The 23,522-nt window shown below is 49.4% G+C and overlaps 1 protein-coding gene across 5 annotated transcripts in view; it reads left to right on the top strand.

Annotated features, from left to right (window-relative positions):
- The window catches only part of SETD2 (SET domain containing 2, histone lysine methyltransferase), a 121,379-nt gene that overhangs the window by 74,119 nt on the left and 23,738 nt on the right, over positions 1–23,522 (top strand). For 4 of the 5 annotated variants that reach the window (XM_040355241.1, XM_040355239.1, XM_040355238.1 and 1 more), the window contains 6 exons: positions 1,241–1,286; positions 1,704–1,857; positions 12,440–13,124; positions 14,730–14,864; positions 14,957–15,099; positions 18,402–18,516. In XM_040355241.1, the coding sequence (XP_040211175.1) occupies positions 1,241–1,286; positions 1,704–1,857; positions 12,440–13,124; positions 14,730–14,864; positions 14,957–15,099; positions 18,402–18,516 (1,278 nt within the window). The remainder of the gene's footprint in view (positions 1–1,240; positions 1,287–1,703; positions 1,858–12,439; positions 13,125–14,729; positions 14,865–14,956; positions 15,100–18,401; positions 18,517–23,522) is intronic. The other variant, XM_040355237.1, reaches the window with a different exon arrangement.

Genomic DNA, 23,522 nt, shown 5'->3' with positions numbered 1-23,522 from the left:
TCAGTGGAAGGAATAATGTCCCATCATTGGTGTCAGTGGAAGGAATAGTGTCCCATTATTGTTGGTATCAAGCAGAGGACTTTAGCCCCATCATTGGTGTCCGTGAGGAATAGTGCCCCATCACTGGTGTCAGTGGGAGGTCTAGTGGCCCGTCACTGTTGTCGGTGGGAGGACTAGTGGCCCGTCACTGTTGTCGGTGGGAGGACTAGTGGCCCGTCACTGTTGTCGGTGGGAGGACTAGTGGCCCGTCACTGTTGTCGGTGGGAGGACTAGTGGCCCGTCACTGTTGTCGGTGGGAGGACTAGTGGCCCGTCACTGTTGTCGGTGGGAGGACTAGTGGCCCGTCACTGTTGTCGGTGGGAGGACTAGTGGCCCGTCACTGTTGTCGGTGGGAGGACTAGTGGCCCGTCACTGGTGTGGGTGGGAGGACTAGTGGCCCGTCACTGCTGGTGTGGGTGGGAGGACTAGTGGCCCGTCACTGCTGGTGTGGGTGGGAGGACTAGTGGCCCGTCACTGCTGGTGTGGGTGGGAGGACTAGTGGCCCGTCACTGCTGGTGTGGGTGGGAGGACTAGTGGCCCGTCACTGCTGGTGTGGGTGGGAGGACTAGTGGCCCGTCACTGCTGGTGTGGGTGGGAGGACTAGTGGCCCGTCACTGGTGTCGGTGGGAGGACTAGTGCCCCGTCACTGGTGTGGGTGGGAGGTCTAGTGGCCCGTCACTGGTGTCGGTGGGAGGTCTAGTGGCCCGTCACTGGTGTCGGTGGGAGGTCTAGTGGCCCGTCACTGGTGTCGGTGGGAGGTCTAGTGGCCCGTCTTTGGTGTCGGTGGGAGGTCTAGTGGCCCGTCACTGGTGTCGGTGGGAGGACTAATGCCCTAATAATGGTGGACAACGTAGATGTAAAGGGGTCTGTTACCTCATTTTGAAAGCTGTCTACCAACAGGAGAGGTGGATGGTATATAATCATTGGGGGAGGGGAAGTGTTTTCATTTGAATTGTATATAAAATAAGTTGTAAAGGGGGGGTGTACCCCCAATTTTATTCTGTGTATTGTGGTTTTATCTGTTGATTTGCATTGAGGATCAGGGGAATTTGCGTCAGGATTGCGGTTGCCTCCACTTTATCCCAAATCCACGCAATCCGACGCAGACTTCTGCACTTTGTATTTTTACGATCGATTTTTCGCACAAGTGATCAGTGAATACTTTGTTGATTTGATCTGTATCATCCTCTGGCCCTTTTAGGAAGTCTATCGGATCCCGAAGAAGACCCCGGCGGAGAAGGAGCACTGTATGTATCATACGATGAACACTTTGATTTCCCTGACATAGAAAGCGGTGGCGGCGGCTGGTGTTTTTTTTTTCTTTTTTGGGGGGGGGGGGGGGGGGGCGCGCGTAAAAGGACACCCCAATAGCCTTTTACTGTTACAGAGTGGCAGCTGTGGCTCGGATCACATGTGTATGTATGTATGTATGTGATTTGGCATTTCCACCTGTAGGGGGCGCGCAGCTTCTGCTGGCAGGGCTGCTGTTATAAATTCATTCTTCCTGATGGGATTGAGACCCGTGCCATTGCCGTAGTTTGACATTTCACCAGCAGGGGGCGATATGATCTGTCACACTGTCTCTTTGAAACCTGCCCTGTATATTCATTTTTATTTATTTTTTTGTACGAATTAAATTTTTTCTTTTCCTCCATGTTGTACAGATGACAGACACCGGGAGTCGTCCTCGGGAAACTATCAGACACCGAACAGCAAGAGCCGGGAGCGAGAATCTGAGCGCCAGAGCCAAAGGAAGCGCAAGCAGTCGCCGTCTCCTCCTTCGTTCTATGAGCGCAGCGCAAAAAGAGGCGAGGACAGGTAAGGAGATTGCGTCGCCCCCTTTTTGTAAACCCGGAAATGAAGGATCCGGCTCATTCTGATCTGAACCTTTATGGGGGGGGGGGGGCATGAAATAAAGTTATTGCTAAATTCTCCCGGTATGGAAATCTTTAGGCTGCATTCACACCTTTCAGGCGGAAAGTCGCACGTTTTTCTTTATCGTACATCACGGGACACAGAGCGGCATTCATTACTATATGGGTTATATGGAGTACCTTCAGGTGTAGACACTGGCAATCTTCAAACAGGAAATGCCCCTCCCTATATAACCCCCTCCCATAGGAGGAGTACCTCAGTTTTTACGCCAGTGTCTTAGGTGTTAGTCATGGTTTAGCTTGCCTCCGCATCCTTGGGATTAGGTGAGCTACCGGTTCTGTCCAAAAAAGCCTGAGCGCTAAAGTGGTCAGTAACCGGACCCCAAACCCTTGGGGTATAGCCCATAATGCTTTCTTTTTAAGAGAGCTGGACCCTGGGCCCAGAACTTGGAAAACCTTTGGGCGCCTAATGTTTTCTGTTTGCCAGGGTGCTGTATGGGCCCAGGACAGTGGATCCTTCATGGAAGAAGAAGGTTCCCAGGGCCTGAAGGTCTAGACATCCCCACGGAGATGGGGGAAGATTGGGCCTCTTGCTTTGCAAAGTCCTGCGGCATGGAGCAGGTAAGTAAGGGGAAAACTTGCGGAACTTGGCTCTTAGCAAGTTTTTTCTGGGAGGTCACAGGGGACATGCCTAAAAGTTATGCATTGCATCTGGCAAACCAGTCACATATCATGAAGATAGGATGGCTCTATATGTTGTTATTCCCCTTAAAAAAGTGACCTCCCTGGTAGTATTGGAAAAGCTGTGAGTGGGGCCTTTTGTGTACAATGTATGTGTGTGTCAGAGAGCTATGCTTACCTGCAAGCCTCCAGGCGATGCTCTATCCAGTCCTCTTCCTCATGCCTGCAAGGCAGGCAGAACGCTGTCCTCCTCGTGTGTTCCAGGCCTGCGGCTGCAGGAACAGAGAGGCCCTTCCTCCCATACACCCCCCCCGTCGGCGGGCACGCGCGCGGCGCTTGCACGTGTTTATAGGCGCATTTGGCGCCGTTTTAGCTGGGGGGGAAGGGCGGGTCAGTGATTTAAGGAAGGGGCGGCCCTTCCTTGGATACCACAGCTCATTCAATACTATGGTTTGAGGGAGGAAGGACTGGAGTGAAGCACGGGGCGCTGAGGACACACAGTGGCCAGAAAGAATACTACAGTCTTCAGAAGATTGTGGTTTAGCCTAGGAATAGGCTGTTTTTTCTTTTCCATCTCATAGTCTTTTCTTTGGCAATACTACTCAGGGGGATAGAATGTTTTTTCTTGCCTAGATTGAAAAAAAAAAAAAAAAAAAAAAAAAAAGGAAAAGAAGTTTTTTTCTTTTAAAAAAAAAAAAAAAAAAGTGTCATCTGGGGAAGAGGAAACATGTTTTATTCCCCAAACAGGTGTTTGGGCATTTAACTATTTATAAGTCCCAGGTACCAATAAGTAGCAGGTGTACCTCGGTATTGTACCATGGCATCAAAGAACAAATCAGAGGGTACAAAAGGTGGGGATTCCCCCACAGGGTCTGAGGTCTCGGATAGAGCTATGCCGCTGCTTTCCCCACTGGGAGCCGTTGGGCCATCGGGATCGGGGGCTGGAGCTGACGCGAGTCAACCCAATCCTAAGATGGTCACGGAGGAGGTGTTACTTACCTCTTTAAATGAGATGCAGAAAAGCATGGGAAAGATGATAGCCGCAGCTATGCGGGGTAGTAAGCGGAATAGATCTCCGTCACCCGTGCGCGGACCCTCGGAAGAGGAGGTCCTTTCCTCTGGGGAATTGGACGACCTCTTGGACAAGGACCAAGTAGGTTCAGGGATCGATGATCCGGATACAGAGGAGTCTGGGGCAGTCTCCCTGAGGGAGAGCTGGTGGATTCAAGACTTGACGGACTTGGTCCATAAGGCATTCAACCTGCCTATACCAGATCTCCAGGTATCGACGGTTTCAGCTTTGGGCTCACTGAGGGCGCCTCAAAGCAGGGCGGTGTTTCCGATCCATCCTCTATTGGAGGGAGTCTTGTTCCAAGATTGGAACAAACCAGACAAGGTTTTCTTACCACCTAAGAAATTTTCTGTCTTGTATCCTATGGAAGAAAAGTTTTCCAAGAGATGGGCTTCTCCTGCCGTAGACGCAGCCATCTCATGTGTTAACAAATCGTTAACATGCCCTGTAGAAAACATACAGGTTTTCAAGGATCCAGTTGATAAACGCTTGGAAGCACTACTTAAAAACTCCTTCACTGCTGCAGGGGCAGTAGTACAGCCAGCCGTGGCTGCGATTGGAGTCGCTCAAGCTTTATCGGATCAATTTAAGCAAATGCTTGAACTTATTCCTGCCGAGCAGGCAGAAGAATTTTCGGATGTCCCTAAGGCCATATGTTTTACGGTAGACGCTATCAAGGATTCTATCCAGCAAGCGTCACGTTTATCGTTATCCCTTATCCATATGAGAAGACTCTTATGGTTAAAAAGCTGGGAGGCTGAGCCCCCATGCAAGAAGCTCCTGGCAGGGTTCCCCTTCCATGGAGGACGACTCTTCGGAGAAGACCTAGATAAATACATTCAGACCATTTCAAACGGCAAGAGTACTCTCTTGCCAACTAAGAAGAAGGTTCAGGGGCCTGCGTTTAAACGACAGTCCTCCCCTGGACAGGGGCCCTCTAATGCCAAGCAGTATCGACGGCCCCCTGCAAGAACAAACTTCGGCTTCAACAGCAGATCACAAAGACAGGCTGTTAGAGGCAAGAGGCAGTGGTTTCGCAAACCAGCAAAACCAGCCCCCAAGTCTACCTTATGAAGGGGCGCCCCCACCCACGAAGGTGGGGGGAAGGCTGCGACTCTTTTCGGAGATTTGGGAAGCCAGCATTCCCGACGAGTGGGTACGGTCTTCCGTGGCCACAGGCTACAAGCTAGAGTTCCTAAGGTTTCCTCCTCCTCATTTCCAGGAGTCGAGGATTCCAAACGATCTGGAGAAAGGAGCCGCATTAAGATCGGCTCTAGATCATCTACTTTCCCAGGAAGTAATAGTAGAGGTACCAGTCCTGGAACAGGGACTGGGTTTCTACTCCAACCTATTCATCATCCCAAAGCCCAATGGAGATGTCAGGCCAATTTTGGACCTAAAGATGGTAAATGCATACTTAAAAGTCCGCTCATTTCGGATGGAATCCGTGCGGTCAGCAGCTACCACACTCCAAAAGGACGACTTCATGGCGTCCATAGACATAAAGGATGCCTACCTTCATGTTCCAATTTATCAGCCACATCAAAGATATCTACGCTTTATGGTGGCTTCGCGTCATTTCCAATTCGTGGCGCTTCCCTTCGGGTTGGCTACGGCCCCCCGCGTGTTCACGAAGGTTCTAGCTCCAATCCTAGCCAAGCTAAGGATTCAAGGGGTCACGATCCTAGCATACCTGGACGACCTCCTAGTCATAGACCACTCGTCTCCCGGCTTGGAGCGAGCAGTGGCCCTCACGGTCCAATACCTCGAGAGGTTCGGCTGGGTCCTAAACCGGGAAAAGTCAGCATTCCAGCCCACAAGGCAATTGGAATATCTCGGCATGAGATTAGACACAGAACAACAAAGAGTGTTCCTACCTCTGAGGAAGGTCGAAGCCATCAAGGTGTTAATCCTACTGGTTCTAAGCAAGAAAGAACCGACTATTCGCCTATGCATGAGACTACTAGGCAAGATGGTGGCTACCTTCGAGGCGGTGCCATACGCCCAGAGCCACACTCGCATCCTGCAGGCAGCCATCCTGTCAGCATGGAGCAGAAGGCCACAGGCCTTGGATATCCCGTTGCCACTCTCATCAAGAATCCGGCAAAGTCTGTGTTGGTGGTTAGACCCTCAGAACCTACTGAAGGGAAGGTCTTTCAGCCCAGTGGCTTGGAAGATAGTGACCACAGACGCCAGCCTGACGGGCTGGGGAGCAATTGTGGAGGGTTCCACTCGCCAAGGTATTTGGGCAAAGCCAGAGAAGCTGTTACCCATCAACATCTTGGAGCTCAGAGCTGTTCGACTAGCCCTCAGGGCTTGGACGTCGAAATTGCAGGGGTTCCCGGTGAGAATTCAATCAGACAATGCCACGGCAGTGGCATACATAAATCACCAAGGGGGAACCAGGAGTCAGGCCGCTCAGAGAGAAGTGAGCTTGATTCTCCTATGGGCAGAGGCTCATGTGCCCTGCATATCGGCAATATACATTCCCGGAGTGGACAACTTTCAGGCGGACTTCTTAAGCCGCCAGACTCTATGGCCGGGGGAATGGTCTCTGCATCCACAGGTCTTTCAAGCACTCTGCCAAAGATGGGGAGTGCCGGACGTGGATATCATGGCATCGAGACTCAACAAGAAGCTAGACAGGTTCATGTCCCGGTCAAGGGATCTGATGGCCTGCGGAACCGATGCTCTGGTTTGCCCTTGGCATCAGTTCAAACTTCTTTATGCGTTTCCCCCGCTCCAGTTACTACCCCGCCTGCTGCGCAGGATCAGGGTGGAGCGCATACCAGTCATCCTGGTAGCTCCAGCATGGCCCAGAAGGGCATGGTACTCACTAATCCTAAGGATGGTAGTGGGAAACCCTTGGACTCTGCCTCTAAGGCCAGACCTGCTATCGCAAGGTCCGATCCTCCACCCTGCCTTACGGCATCTAAATTTGACGGCCTGGAAGCTGAATCCTTGATTCTCAGGGGTAGAGGTCTGTCTCAGAAGGTAATCTCTACCCTAATCAGAGCCAGGAAACCGGTCTCTAGGGTGATTTATCACAGGGTCTGGAAGGCCTATGTAGGCTGGTGTGAGTCCAAGCTATGGCTTCCTCGCAAATTCACCATTGATAGAGTTTTAAGTTTTCTCCAGCTAGGAGTGGATAAAGGATTGGCATTAAGCACAATCAAAGGACAGATTTCTGCTCTGTCAGTGTGGTTTCAGCGGCCGCTGGCCACCCACTCGCTGGTTAAGACCTTCCTTCAAGGGGTCTTACGTATTAAACCTCCAGTTAAATCCCCGCTTTGTCCGTGGGATTTAAATCTTGTCCTGTCAAGTTTACAGAAACAACCGTTTGAGCCGTTGGCTGAAGTTCCTTTGGTTCTACTGACAAGGAAGTTGGTATTTTTGGTTGCCATAGTTTCCGCAAGAAGAGTTTCGGAACTGGCAGCCTTATCCTGTAAGGAACCATATCTTATATTTCATAAGGACAAGGTCGTTCTCCGCCCTCATCCTTCCTTCCTACCGAAGGTCATATCCAGTTTTCATTTGAACCAGGATTTGGTATTACCATCCTTCTTCCCTAAACCTACTTCCAGAAAGGAAGGGTTGCTGCATACCTTGGATATTGTCAGGGCCATGAAGGCCTATCTTAAAGCTACAGAGAAGATCCGAAAAACAGATGTGCTGTTTATTCTACCGGATGGGCCCAAGAAGGGGCAGGCAGCTGCAAAGTCCACCATTTCTAGGTGGATCAAGCAATTAATCACTCAGGCCTACGGCTTGAAAGGGTTGCCTCCTCCAGTATCATTAAAGGCTCATTCTACTAGAGCCATGGGCGCCTCCTGGGCAGCACACCACCAGATCTCTATGGCTCAAGTTTGCAAGGCGGCAACCTGGTCTTCTGTCCACACATTCACAAAATTCTACAAGTTGGACGTAAGAAGGAATACTGATACTGCCTTCGGGCAGGCAGTGCTGCAAGCTGCAGTTTGAGACCCTCGGATCCCGGGGGCTCCTCTTTTTTTGAGTTAAATTTAAAATTTAAGATTATTTTTCTCAAATAAGTTGGATTTATTATGATTTGAGTATATCTCTAAATTAAATCCTTTTGTCTTGGAGATGTTCTCCCTCCCCTCATTGTAAGCATTGCTTTGGGACATCCCATATAGTAATGAATATGCCGCTCTGTGTCCCGTGATGTACGATAAAGAAAAAGAGATTTTTAATACAGCTTACCTGTAAAATCTTTTTCTTGGAGTACATCACGGGACACAGAGCTCCCACCCCTCTTTTTGAGGACCATTTTGGGAGGCATACTGCTTGCTACAAAACTGAGGTACTCCTCCTATGGGAGGGGGTTATATAGGGAGGGGCATTTCCTGTTTGAAGATTGCCAGTGTCTACACCTGAAGGTACTCCATATAACCCATATAGTAATGAATGCCGCTCTGTGTCCCGTGATGTACTCCAAGAAAAAGATTTTACAGGTAAGCTGTATTAAAAATCTCTTTTTTAACCACTTAAGGACCGCCTCCTGCAGATATACGTCGGCAGAATGGCCCGGCTGGGCACAAGCACGTACAGGTACGTCCTCTTTAAGTGCCCAGCCGTGGGTCGCGCGCCCACGACCCGGTCCGAAGCTCCGTGACCGCAGGACCCACGGACCCGATCGCCGCCAGAGTCCCGCGATCGGTCCCCGGAGCTGAAGAACGAGGAGAGGTGTAAACACAGCTTCCCCGTTCTTCACAGTGGCAGCTTTATTGATCGTGTGTTCCCTAATATAGGGTAACACAATCAATGATGTCACACGTCCAGCCCCGCCCCCCTACAGTTAGAAAAACATATGAGGTCACACATAACCCCTACAGCGCCCCCTAGTGGTTAACTCCCAAACTGAAATTGTCATTTTCACAGTAATCAGAGCATTTTTATAGAATTTTTTGCTGTGAAAATGACAATGGTCCCAAAAATGTGTCAAAATTGTCCGAAGTGTCCGCCATAATGTCGCAGTCACTAAAAAAATCGCTGATCGCCACCATTAGTAGTACAAATAAATAAAAATGCAATAAAACTATCTCCTATTTTGTAAACGCTATAAATTTTGCGCAAACCAATTGATAAACGCTTATTGCGATTATTTTTTTTTTTACCAAAAATAGGTAGAAGAATACGTATCGGCCTAAACTGAGGAAAAAATGTTTTTTTATATATTTTTTTGGGGATATTTATTATAGCAAAAAGTAAAAAATATTGTATTTTTTTTTTCAAAATGTCTGCTCTATTTTTGTTTATAGCGCAAAAAATAAAAACCGCAGAGGTGATCAAATACCACCAAAAGAAAGCTCTATTTGTGGGGAAAAAAGGACGCCAGTTTTGTTTGGGAGCCACGTCGCACGACCGCGCAATTGTCTGTCAAAGCGACGCAGTGCAGAATCGCAAAAACTGGCCGGGTCCTTTACCTGCATAATGGTCCGGGTCTTAAGTGGTTAACCCCGATTTTGTACAGGTCAAAAGGTCACCAATGTAAAAAGCAGAAAAGCTGCCTGTAATCTGCCCACAAAGAAGCTCATGTACTTTTTTGAGCTTCAGGCGTTTTTACTTCAGGCGACAGAACGCTCAGATGTGAACAGGGGCCATTTGGATGAATTGGATGTTGCTGATTGGGCGTTTTTGAACTTTTGAGATGAGCGTTTTTTTGCGAGCTGAAAACGCTTCGGTGTGAATGCAGCCTAACATCCAGCCGTACGTGCCATACCTGAGTGCATTCTCTGTTCCCTGTGGGCTGTCCTTCCTCCTGCACTATCCAATGCTGACATTATGAGCATGCTCAGTCGAGGAGTACTGCAAGACCAAGGCTGCATAATGATGCGTTCCCAGGGGCATGTGGCTGGGTGGGATTGAGATCCCCCTCCCCCATCCCTGCAGCGGTCATCTTTTGGTCGGTAGGAGTTAAAGGCGTTGTAAAGGTTTGTTTTAGGATGCATTAAGGTGAAAAAACACCCGGCAATCACGGTCCCCCCGTTTTACTCACCTAAGACGGTTCACCTGCTAGGCGCGTCCCCGCCATCCTTCTCTCCACGGAGTCCCGGCGTTGATTGGATAGATTGATAGCAGCCCAGCTATTGGCTGCCACTGCTGTAAATCAAATCCAATGATGAGGGGGCGGGGCCAAGTCATACATTTAGGGCCAGATTCTCGTAGACGCGCCTATCTATAGGCGGGCGTAGCGTATATCGGATACACTACGCCGCCGTAACTTAGTGAGGCAGGTCCCGTATTCACAAAGAACTTGCGCCCAAGTTTTACGGCGGCGTAGTGTAACTGTGCCGGCGTAAGCCCCCGTATTTCATAGTAGGCTGGTGTGGGCGTGTTTTATGGTAATGAATAGTGACCCGACGTGATTGACGCTTTTAACGAACGGCGCATGCGCCGTCCGTGAACGTATTCCAGTGCGCATGCTCAAAATTACGCCGCAAATGGTAAATGTTTTCGACGTGAACGTAACTTACGTCCAGCCCCATTCACGGACGACTTGCGCAAACGACGTAAAATACGACGCTGTTCGTACGTTTTCGACGTCCATACCTAACATGACTTACTCCTGCTTTATGAGGGGTAACTTTACGCCGGCGTGTGTCTTGTGTAAACAACGTATCTTGATACGCCGGGCGCACGTACCTTCGTGAATCGGCGTATCTAGCTAATTTGCATACTCAATGCGGAAATCTACGGAAGTGCCACCTAGCGGCCAGCGTAAATATGCAACTAAGATACGACGGCGTAAGACTGACGCCGCTCGTATCTAAGCCGAACTTATGCGTAACTGATTCTAAGAATCAGGTGCATAGATACGATGGCTCTCATTCGGACTTGCGACGGCGTACGCGGCGATACGCCGTCGTAAGTCCTTTGAGAATCTGGGCCTCAGCGTCTATGGCCTCCGAGTGTATGACTCGGGAGCGCACCCGCAAGGTAACCCCCCCCCCCCCGGGAGAGCGCTTCTCCAAGGGGGTTATCTAATGCGGAGAGGAGCCGCGAGAGCCGCCCCCAGAAGACGAAGTTCGGGGCCACTCTGTGCAAAATTAGCTGCACGGTGGAGGCAAGTATGACATGTTTGTTATTTAAAAAAAAAAGGAACCTATAGTGTCCCTTTTAATAGGAGTCATTGGACCTGTCATATGTACTTGTCAAGTGTGCCACCTGTGCCTGCCCTTGAATGGAGGAGGAGAGGGTCAGGTATAGTAGGCACTCTTGACAAGTGCAAATGACAGGTCCAGTGGAGCGGGAGGGAATGGAGGAGGGGGGTCGGGCATAGTCGTCACTCTTGAAAAGTGCAAATGACAGGTCCTGTGTGGTGGGAATGGAGGAGGAGGAGGGGGTCAGGCATAGTCGTCACTCTTGAAAAGTGCAAATGACAGGTCCTGTGGGTTGGGAATGAACTGAGGCGGGGAAGATGGGGGTAAGGGTTTGCTCTTGATAAGTGCCAATGACAGGTCCTGTAGGGTAGGAGTGAATGGAGGAGGGGGTCGGACATAGGCAGCGCTCTTGAAAAGTGCAAATGACAGGTCCAGTGGGCTAGGAGTGAATGGAGGAGGGGGTCGGGCATAGTCGTCACTCGTGACAAGTGCGAAAGACAGGTCCAGTGGGGTAGGAGTGAATGGAGGAGGGGGTCGGGCATAGTCGTCACTCGTGACAAGTGCGAAAGACAGGTCCAGTGGGGTAGGAGTGAATGGAGGAGGAGGAGTGGGTTGGGCATAGTCGGCACTCGTGACAAGTGTAAATGACAGGTCCAGTGGAGTAGGAGTAAATGGAGGAGGATAGAGGGTCAGCCATTGCTGGCAGTCTTGTCGAGTTCAAAGGGTTAGGCTGGGGGCCAGGGATGCTCTTGACAAGTGCAGATGACAGGTCATGAAGGGTGGGAATGAACGGAGGGGACAGGGTCAGGCATAGTTGGCACTCTGTAGGGTAGGAGTGATTGGAGCAGGCTCAGATCCCCCCCCCCCTCATCCTCCTATCTCTCTTTTGGTCTGTGGAAGTTAATAGGAGCCATGGGACCTGTCATATGTACTTGTCAAGTGTGCCAACTGTGCCTGCCCTTGAATGGAGGAGGAGAGGGTCAGGTATAGTCGGCACTCTTGACAAGTGAAAAATAACAGGTCCTGTGGGGTGGGAGTCAATGGAGGAGGAGGAGGGAGTCGGGCATAGTCGGCACTCTTGAAAAGTGCAAATGACAGGGCCAGTGGAGTGGGAATGAACTGAGGCGGGGAAGATGGGGGTAAGGGTTTGCTCTTGATAAGTGCCAATGACAGGTCCTGTAGGGTAGGAGGGAATGGAGGAGGGGGTCGGACATAGTCGGCGCTCTTGAAAAGTGCAAATGACATGTCCTGTCAGGTAGAAGGAAATGGAGGAGGAAGGGGGTCAGGGGGCGCTCTTGGTAAGTGCCAATGATGGGTCTTTTGGGGGAGATTCAGAGAGAGGACTGAGGATTTGAACTAAATCCCCATCTATCAGCACAAGGGACACTTTACATTGATTATATGTACGGTCCCTTGTGCTGATATATATATTTTTTTATATTAGAGTAAGCTTTGGCTTTTAGGTTTACAATATCCTATATGGTGATAGGAGTCACTTGTGTGGCATAAATACTGGGGTATCCTAAAAATGTTTTTTGGAGGAGTGTAGAACCATCTTCCACAATCTAGAACAAGCCGCATTGTTGGTGCAATACCATTCCATGTTTTCTGGCACCCAGGCAGGTCATGACCTCAGGATTTTATTTCAGCAGGTATGACACTCCGGCTACCTCCAAGAAGAAGAGTCGCCTCCAGGACCGGAATAAGCTGTCCACGGAGGAGCGCAGGAAGCTGTTTGAGCAGGAAGTGGCGCAGCGCGAGGCCCAGAAGCAGCAGCAGCAGATGCAGAACATTGGCATCTCCTCTCCCATCCCTTATGAGTCTATGCAGTACGGCAACCAGCTGCCCCCGCCTTACATGACCTACCCTCAAGGTTACCCCATGCAGTCCTTCTTGGACCCCACGAATCCCAACATGGGGAAGGTTCTGCTTCCCACACCACCCCTGGATGTGGTCAATTCTCCGAACAGCTATGACCCCTCTCAAGGAATGGTCAATCCGGGTATGATGACTCCACAGCCGGTCCCAGTGGTACAACATGTAGCACCCCCTATGGATGTCCCCACACAGCAGTATGCAGCGCAGCCTGAACCTTTGGTCCAGCAGGACCCCAATGTGAATGTAATGTCAGTACCGGCCCCCAACGCTGTTCAGGCTCAGACCTATGGAGCCTGGGACCCCAAACAGTCACCGGTGCCTGTTCAGCAGCATCAGGCCCAGCCTCCGTACCCACCGCCCCCTGCCCAGCCTGCAATCTACTACCAAGGGCAGCCCTGCGCAGCGATGTACGGGATGCCAGCCGCCTATCCTCAGACCACACAACCCATGGTGCAGGTAAGGAACATCTTTTTGTGGGGAGGGGCGATGTCGACTCCCTGACATAGGGAAACAGGGGTTGATTTACTAAAACTGCAGAGTGCAAAATTCCCTCCTGGGCACAGACTCCCGGCTCATAGACTCCCTGCTGGGCACACAAATTTTGTCAGCCATGTGCTATCTTCCCAGTGGTTGCAAAATGACAGAATCACCTCTATCACCGGATCACGTCATGCAAAAGGTGTGCGTTTTTGCAATGCAACGCTGCAAATACGTTCTACAATAGCCTGCCTGAGCTGTATTCCACCGCTCCAAGCCCTGCAGAGGGAGGGAGGGTCAAGATCCCTGGCTGACACCCGCTTCATTGGCCAGCCTGAGCCATCTTCCACGGCTACGATTAGTGCAGAGGGGGGGGGCTGAGATCCCCCACTGACACCCAAGAGAAGAGGAGATAATCTGAGCCCTGCTTGGCGCTTCCATGGCCTGCCCCGATCTGTCTTTCCCACTCTGAGCAATGCAGGGATGGGGGCAGAGATTCACCGCTGACGGAAGAGATCAGCTGAGCGCCAAGCGGAGCTGCACCGAGCTAGAGCTTATTTTTTGGGGTAGAGCTTATATTGCAGCCCTCCTGGAAAATAGCGCTAGGTTTTATTATTGGGGTAGGTCTTATTTTCGGGGGAAACATGGTAGACTCCCCTTTGCTGGGCACACTGAGACTCCCCTTTGCTGGGCACACTGAGACTCCCCTTTGCTGGGCACACTGAGACTCCCCTTTGCTGGGCACACTGAGACTTCCCCTTTGCTGGGCACACTGAGACTTCCCCTTTGCTGGGCACACTGAGACTCCCCCTTTGCTGGGCACACTGAGACTCCCCCCTTTGCTGGGCACACTGAGACTCCCCCCTTTGCTGGGCACACTGAGACTCCCCCCTTGCTGGGCACACTGAGACTCCCCCCTTGCTGGGCACACTGAGACTCCCCCCTTGCTGGGCACACTGAGACTCCCCCCTTGCTGGGCACACTGAGACTCCCCCCTTGCTGGGCACACTGAGACTCCCCCCTTGCTGGGCACACTGAGACTCCCCCTTTGCTGGGCACACTGAGACTCCCCCCTTGCTGGGCACACTGAGACTCCCCCCTTGCTGGGCACACTGAGACTCCCCCCTTGCTGGGCACACTGAGACTTCCCCCTTGCTGGGCACACTGAGACTTCCCCTCTTGCTGGGCACACTGAGACTTCCCCCCTTGCTGGGCACACTGAGACTTCCCCCCTTGCTGGGCACACTGAGACTCCCCCCTTGCTGGGCACACTGAGACTCCCCCCTTGCTGGGCACACTGAGACTCCCCCCTTGCTGGGCACACTGAGACTCCCCCCTTGCTGGGCACACTGAGACTCCCCCCTTGCTGGGCACACTGAGACTCCCCCCTTGCTGGGCACACTGAGACTTCCCCTTTGCTGGGCACACTGAGACTTCCCCTTTGCTGGGCACACTGGAGTAAAGTGGGGCACTTGGCTGACATAAATGCATCTGTAAGTGAAATCTGACATTTTGGTGCAATGACCATCTAAGCACATGCAATTTTATGGGTGACCTTTCTCAAATACTGTATTATTTGTTCAGAGTTACACACAGCCCGGCCTGCAGTACATGCCAGGACAGCAGATGTACGCCCCTCACCCGCAGGGTGTTCTCATGCAGCAACCTCCGCCTATGGCTCCCATCGTCCCTCCTGGGCAACCACCAGCAATGCAGCAGGTTTGTATTGATAACCCCCGTCCTGCATTTTTCTCCTGACCACTGTCCATGTATAACTGACCCATTTTCTTTTTCTGTGTATCCATTCACAGCCTGAGATGGGATTAGGTGGCAATAACATTATGGACCTTCCTCCACCCTCCCCACCCAAACCCAAAACCATCGTCCTTCCTCCCAGTTGGAAGACCGCACGGGATCCAGAGGGAAAGATCTACTATTACCATGTAATAACCAGGTGAGCCAACAATGTACATTTTAGTGGAAGCCCATCGGACAAGTACAGGATATACACTTGTCTGTGATTAATGTCCAAAACTTCACTGCATTCCTGTGATTACAAAGAGATTTGGAGGCTGTGCCCAAAAAAAAGGCAAGCAGAGGGAAAGGGACTTGGTTGCAAGCGAAGACGAAAAAGCGGACGCACATCTCGCAAAACCCTGTGTGAATCGTAAGAGTAGCCTCAGCCCAGGCCGCGTTCCTTACGTGTTTCGGCCGTGTGTGGGGCAAAACGCATCGGGTGCATGGCTTGGAGGGAGTGTGGTTTGAGACTGCTCTTGCCACTACACTGAGTTTTTTTGAGCTGTGCTGCATTCGGGCACACTTTTTCTGATTCGCTTTCATCTATTGAACTGAGACAAGCTCCTTCTCTGCCTGCACCCCCATCCTTTGTTAGCGGACGAGGACTGGCAGGAGCCTTGATCGACACTTATCTTTGTATGGGTTTGCAAAGGTTTTGGTTATCAGTATTGCCTGTGGTCTTTCTGCAGCTATTTCCCCCCCCCCCCTCATTACAGGCATACCCCACTTTAAGTACACAATGGGACCAGAGCATGTATGTAGAACAAAAATGTGCTTAAAGTGAAGCAATACCCTTTTTCACTTCTCAATGCATGTACTGCATTGCAATAGTCATTTACAGACATAACTGACTACCTAGGCAAGCTGGCCGACCCCATCTGATCTGTTGAAGTCCTGGGTCCCCTCTCGGTGCTCCCCAAGTTTGGTGTCCATGTCTCTTATGGTTATGGAGCAGTGGCATGTCGAGCTGACCAAGATTTCCCATAGACGCCAATGTTAAAAACCAGGAGCAGTGCCATGTCAAGCTGGCCAATATTTCCTATAGACGCCAATGTTAAAAATCGGGAGCAGTGGCACGTCAAGCTGACCAAGATTTAAAATAGACGGTTTTGCTAAAAACCAGGAGCAGTGGCACGTCAAGCTGACCAATATTTCCCATAGACGCCAATGTTAAAAACCAGGAGCAGTGGCACGTCAAGCTGACCAAGATTTCCCATAGACGCCAATGTTAAAAACCAGGAGCATTATTACCCTAACTGTGATATAGCATGGCCGTTTAACTACCGTATCTACATGTAATTGTCATCTCGTGTGCATCTGTCAATAAAAAGATAATAAAAAAAAAAATAAAAAAATAAAACGGGAGCAGTGCCATGTCAAGCTGACCAAGATTTCCCATAGACGCCAATGTTAAAAACCAGGAGCAGTGCCATGTCAAGCTGACCAAGATTTCCCATAGACGTCAGAGTTAAAAACCAGGAGCATTGTTACCCTAACTGTGGTATAGCGTGGCAGTTTAACTACCCTATCTACATGTAATTGTCATCTCGTGTGCATCTGTCAATAATAGGATAATATAAAAATAAATAAAAAAAAACGGGAGCAGTGCCATGTCAAGCTGGCCAAGATTTCCCATAGACGCCAATGTTAAAAAAACAGGAGCAGTGGCACGTCAAGCTGACCAAGATTTCCCATAGAAGCCAATGTGTCTGTTCTCGTGAGTATACGTAAAGCAAGGTATGCCTGTTCTGAGTGAGTGAGAAACTTATATAGCGCAACACATGCGAACTGAATTGCCTCTGGGCGCTTAGTATCCTTTCCCTACTGTTCTTTTGCCCTAAGAAAAGATGGGTTTTGAGTTTTTTTCTGAAGGCCAGGTGATTCACCTCCAACCGGATGCTGGTTGGTAGAGCGTTCCATAGTCTAGGTCAGTGTTTCTCAACTCCAGTCCTCAAGGCGCCCCAACAGGTCATGTTTTCAGGCTTTCCATTATTTTGCACAGGTGATGTGATCAGTTTCACTGCCTTAGTAATTACCACATCTGTTTCATCTGAGGGAAATCCTGAAAACATGACCTGTTGGGGCGCCTTGAGGACTGGAGTTGAAAAACACTGGTCTAGGTCCTAGGTTCTGACCTGCTCTTCCTTTTCGGCACTGTGTCACTACCATCCTGGTAGAGGCAGGGCTTTGCTTTCTCATGTCAGAGCTGTCCCCCCCTCAATGAACTGGCGATCTGATGTCTGCTGAGGTCATGATGAAGCTGCAGCAGGAGAGGTAGAGGAAGCGCTCATCCACAGAATGAATAAAATAGAAGCAGGGAGATCCTTGCATTGTGAGTCCTCAGGTACAGCTTCCTCTCCAGCAAGGAGAACCGTGGGCAGCATGGTAGTGACATCACCAAATCTGGTGAGACTAGCAGTCAGGGATAGCCGTTCCTTAGATGATCTTACACGGCAGATATGATGATCTAGGCACAGGAATGTCTAATGTGCTGTTATTGGGGTAGATTCACGTACGGGCGCGCAATGATACGGCGGCGCAGCGTATCGTATTTACGCTACGCCGCCGTAACTTACAGGAGAAAGTGCTGTATTCACAAAGCACTTGCTCCGTAAGTCGCGGCGGCGTAGTGTAAAAGGGGCCGGCGTGCGCGCGCGTAATTCAAATGTGGAAGGGGGCGTGTTTTATGTAAATTTATGATGACCTGACATGATTGACGTTAAATTTATGATGATTGCCGTCCGTGTACATATCCCAGTGTGCATTGCTTCCAAGTACGGCGCAACGACGTATTGGTTTCAAAGTGAACGTAAATTACGTCCAGCCCTATTCGCGAACGACTTACGCAAACGACGTAAAAAATCCAAATTTCGACGCGGGAACGACGTCCATACTTAACATTGCGTGCGCCTCCTAATAGCAGAAACATCTTTGCGCCGAAAAAACCTAACGTAAACAACGTAAATAAATTGCGCCGGGCCTACGTACGTTTGTGAATCGGCGTATCTAGTTAATTTGCATAATCTACACCGACAACAACGGAAGCGCCCCGAAGCGGCCAGCGGCAGAATGCACCCTAAGATACAACGGCGTAGGAGACTTATGCCAGTCGTATATTAGGCTAATGTCGGCGTATCTAGCTTTCTGAATACAGAAAGTATATACGCCGGCGCAGCTTAGCAATTACGCGGCGTATTTATGGATACGCAGGCGTAATTGTTCTATGAATCTACCCCTTTGTTTACAGGGGAAAGACAAAGTTAAATCTTTGAGGGTAATGCTTGGGCACAACTAACATTTATAGATCTTCACTTCTTGAATTCAACTCCATTTCTAATGTTACCACTATAGCTAAAAGTTGATTTGGTTGGTCTCCATTCAGTGACTGCACTAAGGCGGAAGGTCTGCTTCCTTTATGAACTGACTCGCTTATAAATGATGTTCCTTATCTATCTACAGGCAAACACAATGGGACCCTCCGTCCTGGGACAATGCTGGGGAGGAAGGAGACAGTATGGATCATGAAGCCGAAATGGACCTGGGGACTCCGACCTACGACGAGAGCCCAATGAAGGTGAGTACACCACTATGTTATACTCCTACCGGTATAGAGATCAATGAAGAGCAGCAGGTGGCCAATCATTCACTGCCGATGTATCACAGTAAGGACGTCATACATTGCATCCGGAAAGTATTCACAGCGCTTCACTTTTTTTTCCACATTTTGTTAGGTTGCAGCCTCATTCCAAAATGGATTAAATTCATAATTTTCCTCAGAATTCTACAAACAATCCCCCATAATGACCACTTGAAAGAAGTTTGTTTGAAATCTTTGAAAATGTATTAACCACTTCCCGACCTCCTCATGTACATATACGTCAGCAGAATGGCACGGACAGGCACATGTACGTACCTGTACGTCCTCTGCTAGACGTGGGTGGGGGGTCCGATCGGGACCCCCCCCCCGGTACATGCGGAGGTCGGGTCCGCTCGGGGAGCGATCCGGGACCACGGCGCGGCTATTTGTTTATAGCCGCTCCGTCGCGATCGCTCCCCGGAGCTGAAGAACGGGGAGAGCCGTGTGTAAACACGGCTTCCCCGTGCTTCACTGTGTCGGCGCATCGATCGCGTCATTCCCTTTATAGGGAAGACACGATCGATGACGTCACTCCTACAGCCACACCCCCCTACACTAGTAAACACACACAAAGTAAACCCTAACTCCTACATCGCCCCCTGTGGTTAACTCCCAAACTGCAACTGTCATTTTCACAATAAAGAATGCAATTTAAATGCATTTTTTGCTGTGAAAATGACAATTGTCCCAAAAATGTGTCAAAATTGTCCGAAGTGTCCGCCATAATGTCGCAGTCACGAAAAAAATCGCTGATCGCCGCCATTAGTAGTAAAAAAAATAAAAATGCAAAAAAACTATCCCCTATTTTGTAAACGCTATAAATTTTGCGCAAACCAACCGATAAACGATTGTTGCAATTTTTTTTTTACCAAACATAGGTAGAAGAATACGTATCGGCCTAAACTGAAGAAAAAAAAAATTTTATATATGTTTTTGGGGGATATTTATTACAGCAAAAAGTAAAAAATATTGCATTTTTTTCAAAATTTTCGCTCTATTTTTGTTTATAGCGCAAAAAATAAAAACCGCAGAGGTGATCAAATACCACCAAAAGAAAGCTCTATTTGTGGGGAAAAAAGGACGCCAATTTTGTTTGGGAGCCACTTCGCACGACCGCGCAATTGTCTGTTAAAGCGACGCAGTCCCGAACTGTAAAAACCCCTTGGGTCTTTAGGCAGCAATATGGTCCGGGGCTTAAGTGGTTAAAACTAAAAAAATTGGAGGAGTGGCGGCACAGGTTGTCAGACACGGCGTCCAGATCGCTCATCAATACGTCTATCTTAGAAGCGAATTATAAAGTTTTACTTAGATGGTATATGGTGCCGGCTAGGCTTGCTACTTTTGTACATGGAGTTACCCCCAAGAGTTTTAGAGCAGGGCTCGACAATATCCGGGCACCAGGTCGCAATTGCGACAAGAAATTGTCACCTGGCGCCCGCCGGTAATTGAGGCCACGGCTTTGCGGCCTACAAGGCCGCGGACTCGATTACCGGCCGTCGCAGGCCCGCCGTGTTCGCGCGGCGGGGAGGTGGGGGCGCACGGAGGCACAGGATCCTGACTCTCCGTGCGACCCCACCTCCCCTGCCGCGCGATCGCGGCGGGCTCACGACGGAAGGTAATTGAGGCCGCGGCTTTGCAGACTTGTGAAGGCCCAAGCCTACTTCTGTGACCTCGGGCCATCTGGTGGTGGCCGTTGGCATTACATGTTAATATGTTTTCTTCACTGCCATCTCCTTCCCTCTAATTGGAACCCCCAAACATTATATATATTTTTTTTATTCTAACGCCCTAGAGAATAAAATGGCGACCGTTGCAATACTTTCTGTCAGACCGTATTTGCACAGCGGTCTTACAATCGCACTTTTTTGGGGAAAAAATACTTTTTTTTTTTTTTTTAAGAAATTAGACAACAGTAAAGTTATCCCAATTTTTTTTTATATTGTGAAAGATAAAGTTACGCCAAGTAAATTGATACCCAACATGTCACGCTTCAAAATTGCGTCCGCTCGTGGAATGCCGTCAAACTTTTATCCTTTAAAATCTCCATAGGCGACGTTTAAAAAACTCTACAGGTTGCATGTTTTTAGTTACGGGGGAGGACTAGGGCTAGAATTATTGCTCTGGCTCTAACGATCGCGGCGATACCTCACATGTGTGGTTTGAATACCGTTTCCATATGCGGGCGCTACTCACGTATGTGTTCGCTTCTGCGCGCGAGCGGCGCGTTTTCTGGCTCCTAACTTTTTTAGCTGGCTCCTAGATTCCAAGCAAATTTGTCAAACCCTGTTTGTAGAGCCTGTGGCCAGACTGGAACCACCTACCATATTTGGTGGACTTGTCCTAAAGTTCGGAGGTTCTGGATCAGGATCTATAATTTTATATACTCTTTGACTCGGTTGAATTTGGTTAAATCCGCAAAGCAGGCTCTCCTGGGTGGCAGGGTTGCGGAGGCCTCTAAGGCCCAAAGGAGGCTGCTTACATTTATTTTTTATATCGGCTAAAATTCCAATCGGCGGTCCGCAGCCCTGCCATTCGATCAGTTAAGGCTGCATTCACACCTCGGCGTACAAAATCACAGCGTTTTGTCCCGTGAATTGCGGCGACAAATAGCAGCGTTTTGTACCGCGATTTGCGGCGACAAAACGCTGCGATTGTGAATGCAGCCTTCACCCCCTCTATGGAGATGGTTCACATCTCCTACGCCGAAAGCCGCCTGAAAAAAAGGTCCGGGACTTTTTTTCAGGCGTTCGGCGTGGATATGTGAACCATCTCCATAGAGGTGCATGTTAAATCATCCCTCTGGCGTCTCGGGGCTGCAGCGGCGTCGCACTACAGGCGTATATACGCCTAGGTGTGAACGGGGGCTAAGGAGGAAAATGTCCTGGCTAATGCTGAATGAACGCTTGGCGGCACCGGTACAGGACAAAATGAAGTCATTTCATAAAGTCTGGGACCCATGGCTTGGGTACCTTACCAACGACCCGAGGACACTGGCGATGTAGATATGATCCTATTTGCTGGATGTTGGGGTCCTGGGCGGTAGCTCTCATGTTTCTTTCTTCCTTTTCCTTTCTTTCCTTCTCTTCCTTTTTCCCTTATTTCTTTTAGAAGAGCTCTCCAACATTGGCCCTGATGCCCGCATTAGCGGTAAGATGGGTATACAATTTTACGCCCAGGGACTCGTGTCCCGCGGGACTTGAGATTCCCGGAATACGCACTGCTAGTTATGTTGTTCCTGAAGGGTTACTCCTAGGGTGATATCCTGTTTTTTTTTTTTTTCAGAGATTGTGTGTATTTATATTTTATAACTTACTGCATTATTTATATGGTATATGTATGGGTCTCCGATTGCATTTGCTAGCGCTATTGGAGATGTTGAAACGCTTTTTTACTGTTGTATACATCTTTTAAATCTTTTCAATAAATATCATTGAATACTAAAACTAAAAAATGTGCATAAGTATTGCGGGCTCCTCCCATGCGCATAGGTAGCGCGGGCTCCTCCCATGCGCATAGGTATCGCAGGTCGGGCTATTCTAACACTTGAATATGCTTTGATGTAAACCATTCCATTGTAGCTCTGGCTGTACTTTAGGGTCGTTGTCCTGCTGGAAGGTGAACCTCCTCCCAAGTCTTTTGCAGACTCTAACAGGTTTTCTTCTAAGATTGTCCTTTATTTGTCTCCATTCATCTTCCCATCAACTCTGACCAGCTTCTCTGTTGAAGAAAAGCATCCCCACCACATGAAGCTTTCGCCACCATGTTTCACAGTGGGGATGGTGTGTTCAGGGTGATGTGCAGTGTTAGTTTTCCCCACACATTGCGTTTTTTGTTGAATTTTGGTGTCATGTGACCAGAGCTCCTTCTTCCTCATGTTTGCTGTGTCCCCTCCCCCATATGGCTTCTCACAAACTGCAAACAGGACTTCTTATGGCTTTCTTTCACAAATGTCTGTCTGTCTTCACCCAAACAACGCCACGTTTGGCACTTATTTTGGGGGGTGGGGCTACCACGACTATGGCGCTAGATGTTGGCTGGTCTGGTCTGCACAGTAAAACAACCCAAGAGCCAGACCTGAAGGTAAGTGTGGTCTTCAGTGAGGTAGGGGGGACATCTAAAGTGATGTGTCCTCTTTGAAGAAGGCGTTTTTTTTTTGTTTTCTCCACTTTGTCAGATTCTCTTTTGTTCTTTTACTTTGGGATCGTCTTGCTTCCATTTGTCTGTAATCCTCCAATCTAAACCTCTTTGAACCTGCCTCCATAATCTGCAAAATTTGTCTTTTTTTTTTCTTTTTTCCTAAAAGCCGTTAAGTGGTTTCTGCGTAAAGCGAAAACAGATTGTTCCCTTCCCAGGAGGAAATGATCTGTAGTCTCCCGTCCTGGCCGCTTTTCCTTCTGGTTTTCCTTTTGTTGACTTAGCAGGCCTGAAATGCGCTCTGTTTGGTCACCGGCCAACGCCGAGCTGGTGTGAGGCCACCAGTTTAACATTGGTTCTCCCGGTGATACGATCTGAGGGGCGGATGTCTATTCTCGATCATTGTGACACGGGCTGGGGGATGACGGGTCTCCGAAACAAGACCCACCCTGTAAGAGGCTCTGACGTCAGCTGGAGAACCTCCAGTAGGTGAAGAGAAGGTCTGGAACACTTTGATTATCGCTTCTTTCATTTGGGGGAAACCCAGAAACCCGTGAGCCAATGGAGCCTCAATGTTCACACACCTAACACTCTCCTAACACTCGGGGTATCTAATGATTGGGGAGAGCCTTCAAATGGAGCTTCTAGACTTCCAACACCTTCCATTATTTCCCATGGAATGCTTCATATCGACTTCAGTTCTCCTTTCCTCATTTCTATCTCTCTCCTCCCACTCCTGCTGTAGCACTCTCGTGCGGTCTTTTTCTCTCGTGCGGTCTTTTTCTCTCGTGCGGTCTTTTTCTCTCGTG

This window comes from Rana temporaria, chromosome 5 (genome assembly GCF_905171775.1).
Source record: "Rana temporaria chromosome 5, aRanTem1.1, whole genome shotgun sequence".
NCBI lineage: Eukaryota > Metazoa > Chordata > Amphibia > Anura > Ranidae > Rana > Rana temporaria.
The sequence above is the reverse complement of the archived record's forward strand: the minus strand, read 5'-3'. Positions and strand labels throughout refer to the sequence as shown.